Here is a 5,257-nt window from a genome sequence, read left to right as displayed (position 1 = left end):
AGCGCAGGCTGTGTTTGAACCTACCAGGTACCCACTTTTACTCCTGGGTGGAGAGAGACAACCGTAGATAAAGTGCCTTGCCCAAGGACACAAGCGACTTGCACAGCGAGAGTTTTGAAAGTTTGATTGGAATAGTTTTGATTGGAATAGAAAGTTTTGATTGGAATAGATTTATTCGGTGTAAGTACCAAGGATAACCCACAAAAGTCTAGAAGACTTATTTCCAGTGGGGTCCTTCTGGTGGTGATTGGGCAGTACACCGGCAGACAATCTCCTACTCTTTTCCGAAAAGCGTACTGCGTTCTTTAACGTGCACATGGACCATAATGCACACTGGTCCAAAGGCTTAATTGTCTCATCCAAAAGACAGTGCGCTGTCGTAAGTTGCATTTAGCCCTCCAGCTGAAATACAAGGAGAGTAGCAATGCGAATTCAGCCTGGTACCAAGAGATCTCCATTGCTCAGCGCTCACACAGTCAGGCCTGGAAAAAAATTGTTTGTGCCTCTGACCATGGAAATTGTCTCAATAAAGTGACTCCAGCACTAAGTGTACACTACATAGCCCAACAGTTGTCTTTTGAAGTTTTGTCCCCAAAATTGTCTCTGGGACATTCATGATACGTCCGACTGCCGGTCGCTTGGTCATGCACTTTTTCCAGCTCTGCACAATGTGGCTACCACCAGCTTAGCCAACTGAGCTGAACTGAAAATATGGTACACTAACCAAGGTATAAAAAAAGTCTTGCCTTTAGAATCTCTTTTAGAAAATTTGTAAATATTGTAGTAAAGTTTTTGCATCCCAGTTTTTTTTCTTCAATGTATAGTTATTTTTGCCTGTGTTGAAATTGTCGTGTCATTCTTGGAAAGAATGACACCACAATTTTGTTTTACTGTACTTTATTCATTGTTGCTTAAATGCTATTTATTATCCTCTATTAAGAGGACTTAAGTGATGCCAATCTTGTTATTTTATATAAAGATGTTGTAGTAATAAAATAAATAATTTTTTGGAAATATTTAATAATTATTTTTCAAAATTATTTAAATTGATTTTATTTGATTTTTTATTTTTTATTGTGAAACATTTGATATTTAGCTGATAAAGATATAATTTTAAATGTTGACAATTTTTTTTTTCTTGCTGTTACAGGGATGTCTTCACAGCGTGGGTGGCGGCATCCAGTGCAAATGCAACAATGGTACACACGGTGAAATAACCGATCTCACGGACATCCATTTTAGTACTAAGTTTTTGTACATAAGGTATTGTAAGATTGGCGCGGATCTCCTGCAGAAGAACTGTACAGACATCACCCAGCATCGACATTGTAATTCCAAAGATGTGTGTCTGATTGGCTTGTTAAAAGCAAGCTATTGTGAGATGGGAAGTATACTGGATATAGTAATGGAGAGGGGAAGGGTGGAGTGGTTGTCAAATAGGGGGAATTTCGCATTCTCAGTATTATGGTGTTTATAAGCATCATCAACCTTGATCTGCTACAAAGGGAACTTTGAACTATGAACTAAAATAGAAGTAGCAGACAAAAGATTTTGCTGCTGTGCTACTTTTTTAGCCTATTTATGTTTATGGAGGCATTTTTCATACGTACTCTTGTAGGAGTTATCAAAACGGTTTTGTTTGTGTCTATTTATAATTTAACTTTATATCTTTTTCATTTATTACATTGAATATTATGTAAATTTAAATTTTGATCCAATGTTCATACTAATTTGGCTCGCTGTACTATTCAGTCGAACAGTGCTCGTCAAAATGTCTCTAAAGCCCAGTTCTCACTACCGCGCCCTAGTGCCCGCAACCGCACGCAATTGCGTTGTTGCTTGCATTTACGTTCATTTTTTCAGTCTGAACTGGACTTTAAAGCAACAAATGTTATGTTCTTGAATTGAAAGGTTACATTACCAACTAAATGACTCAATGACCTAATTATTACTAATTCAATGATCTAAGTCAATGTATGTAAATATGAATTTATGATAGCGTATCATTTCAACAACTGTGAATAATTAAGAAGTATCTATACATTTTGTTCCCTTAATGTGCATTGAGCTGTCACATAATTCTAGTTCCCAGTACTGTAATAATTCAGTAATAGATTACAGAATTGATTAATGCTGGGTCAAAGTCTCCCGGAACTCGTGGGAGTCTCCCGGAATTCAGGACAGCCTCCCGCATGCAAGCAAGAATCTCCTGGAAAAGGAAAATCATCAAGTCTGAGAGTGCCATTTCTGACTATGTAAAGCCATGGTCAGACTGAGGTGGTATAGACCCTACATATATGAAGGCCCCTGCCTGCCCTCCCCCTATTGCAAATTCTCAGATCGATCACTCCAGATCTCCCGGACAAGGGTGGTTCCAGGATTTGCCTGACCAGGCGTCCGAGGGCTCCTACATTGAGGCCAGTGTCTCCGACAGGAACAAAGTGGGCGTAGTCATGAGTTGCTCAAAATATATCGAAAGTGGTCCAGGAGGTCAGGTGGTGCAGTTCTCCCTGCGGGGCCCCTGTTCTCCCTTCCCCCCCCCCCACACTGGTGACACCCCTCCTCCTGGAATTGACTTCTTTCAGCTTAGGACCTGTGTTAATGAATAACTCGTACCTGTGATTGGCTAAGAACAGGGTTGGTGAAATTCTATTTTGTCACTCTTCTTCATATTCACTATGATTTTACAAGCGTGATGGTTATAGCCAATATATAATGTTTATCTAAAACATAATTATTATGGTGCTGAGATGGCCCTACATAGATTTTACACAAATTCACATTTATACTAGTTTTTAGTTTACATATAAGTAATGAATATGAATCATACATATAGAGTACCACAGTCCTGTTGTCACAACACCAGTTGCCGCCCTCTGTCGCCAACCAGACGTTGGTTACCATTCTTTACGCCTGAATGACTTCATAGGCTTTCTGGAATAGCATTTTTAAAATCTAATATTTTACCATCAAAATGTACTAAAAACACAAAAGCTTGCATTATATTAGTTATTGAACACACATTTAATCATCAATTAAAATTTACAAATAAAAAAAAATGATACAACATAATTACGTTAGAAATTGGGATCAATGGTTTGTCAGTGGAGAAAATGGCATCCGGTTGAACGCATTTGGCAACAATAGCAACAGAGTAGTATCACATGGTATGGTGACGTAACACTGTAGTACTCTGTAATGTAGTTCCTTGGGAAGCTCACCTCTGGTAGAAGCCACACACCTTACTTTTCATTTTACATACCAGCCTTTCCTCGGGCAAAATTCCAGTGAATGGTTTGAATGAGGAGCTAAGCTAACTTTTACAAGTAAGGCAGAGAGTGCTAAAAAATTGCCTTTAGATTCCCAGGTTTAAGCCCAACCCCCTCAAAATTGGCCTAATCATGAAATGTCATAGACAGCTATGTGCAATTTCAACTTCAGTAATTTTATCTTCTGTAATATTATGAATGTGTGCTTTTTAAATAGGAAGGGTTAGATCTCCCCTTCCCCACTTCACTGCTAGTGGGGTTAAATATTGGAAATATTATTAATTATGTCCCACCATTTAAGAGAACAAGTCTGTAAATATGAAAAATACAGAATTTTAATGGCAAAAAAAAAAAAAAATGTAAATTGAACATTGATTTAAAAATCTAGACTCAAAGCATATAAGATAAATTTTGGAATCTGTTTTAGGATTAAGCACAAATCTAAGGTTAACTGAGTTCAAAAGGTCAACTGAAGTACTGAATTTAGCATGAAATATTTGTATGCTCTTAATTTTAATTTCAGCATAAATATCAGTTCAGGAAATAATTCCTCAACATAGTCATGAAAAGTGTAAGAGGTCAAGTATGAATATTCATGAACATTAGATATGAATATTAATGAACTCTCATCTCATGGGATGACTCGCACTTGGATGGGGGTTTTTCTCTGAAACAGCATAAATTTTCCAGCATTATCCATGTTACAGGAAATTGTGAATAATTGGGAGAACCCTTCATTCACTTAAAGGCGAGTAGAAGGAGCTGTTCTTTTAATTTTTTTCATTTTGCTAAATTTCAATTGTTCTTTGGCAAGGCACGTTTTTTGTGTCTATATCAAGAGGAATAAATAGATCTTAAAGCCGGGCGCACTTTGCATGCATATACGCCATGCCTAAACGCTTCATGACGTAACGCTATCTGCTGATTGTTACTTGGCAACCTGCGCAGATTATCGATTAAAATTGTTTTTTGCATTGCGGTCATCAAAAGACTGCTTGTCCACACAGTTTGTGCCCGGTTTTAGGATGCTACAATGTTGATCCTATTGCTGATCTGTGCGCATATGCGCATGGAGTGGAGAAGGTTCCACATTCTGCATGTTTGGCAATATGGATCCGATATTCAGGGTTAAATAATGCACTTCGATCTTAACTTCACATTTTCCAATGTGCCAACATAATCATTAATAAAAATGCCAGAACTTTGTAGAAAATTTACCTTGATAGGATAAGGCATCGATCGAAAAATTGTATTTATTTCTCCCTTAGAATCAATTCATTATTTCTAACAGAGAAGTAACCATGTGACTTACAAACTGCAAAGTGATTGGAAGAAAGTTTTGCTTTGCAGATGTAAGTTAAATACAATTGAATTGTACAGAAAATGATGGTATTTTATATGATTTTAGGGACAATGGATAGATGATTGTAAATCCCTTGTCGAACATAATTGTGTCCTTAATGTCAAAATAAAAATATTCGTGTGAAATCAAAATTTCTAATTATTTGTGTTTTTTTAAAGTGTCTAAACAAACGTCCACCTTTAGAGCAAGTGATTTCGATTTTTTAAACTGAAAACTCAAATATAATCGAATCTGTCTTTACATCAACCGATCCACCATTCATTTAACAACAGACGAATATGTAGAATAAGCCGTTGAATCTATAATGTTCTGTAGAATAATAATAATAATAAAATAGCCCTTTGTAACAGTGAGTGTGGATGGGCAGGCTGTGAAGTAACGTGCGTGGAAAATTAGAATAACCAACCCACGATCGGTATAAAATATTAGTTTTAGAATACGAACACTGAAACTGAATTTAGCAAGGCATATTGATATTAGGCCTATAGTGAGCGTGCCAGGATTTACCCGACTACAAGATGGAGAGTTGATCTGTTAATGTTTATGCAATGAAATGGATGCAGAATCATGAGAGACATAAAAGATTGATAACGAAGGTTGCGTCTAGCAGTGCAACAATATGGGC

The 5,257-nt window shown here is 37.0% G+C and overlaps 1 protein-coding gene across 2 annotated transcripts in view; it reads left to right on the top strand.

The window, feature by feature from the left end:
• LOC117109477 (TOX high mobility group box family member 3-like) overlaps window positions 1-3,009 on the top strand; it is a 10,875-nt gene extending 7,866 nt beyond the window's left edge. For both annotated transcript variants that reach the window (XM_033251837.1, XM_033251836.1), the window contains exon 7: window positions 1,151-3,009. In XM_033251837.1, coding sequence (XP_033107728.1) covers window positions 1,151-1,212 — 62 coding nt within the window. In that variant the 3' untranslated portion in view covers window positions 1,213-3,009. The remainder of the gene's footprint in view (window positions 1-1,150) is intronic.
• The last annotated feature ends 2,248 nt before the right edge of the window (window positions 3,010-5,257 follow it).

Source organism: Anneissia japonica, unplaced genomic scaffold (genome assembly GCF_011630105.1).
Source record: "Anneissia japonica isolate Jap-2015-1 unplaced genomic scaffold, ASM1163010v1 scaffold3867_len840240_cov202, whole genome shotgun sequence".
NCBI classification, from domain to species: Eukaryota; Metazoa; Echinodermata; class Crinoidea; order Comatulida; family Comatulidae; genus Anneissia; species Anneissia japonica.
Note: the sequence above shows the minus strand (reverse complement) of the source record. Positions and strands in the feature narration are given on the sequence as shown.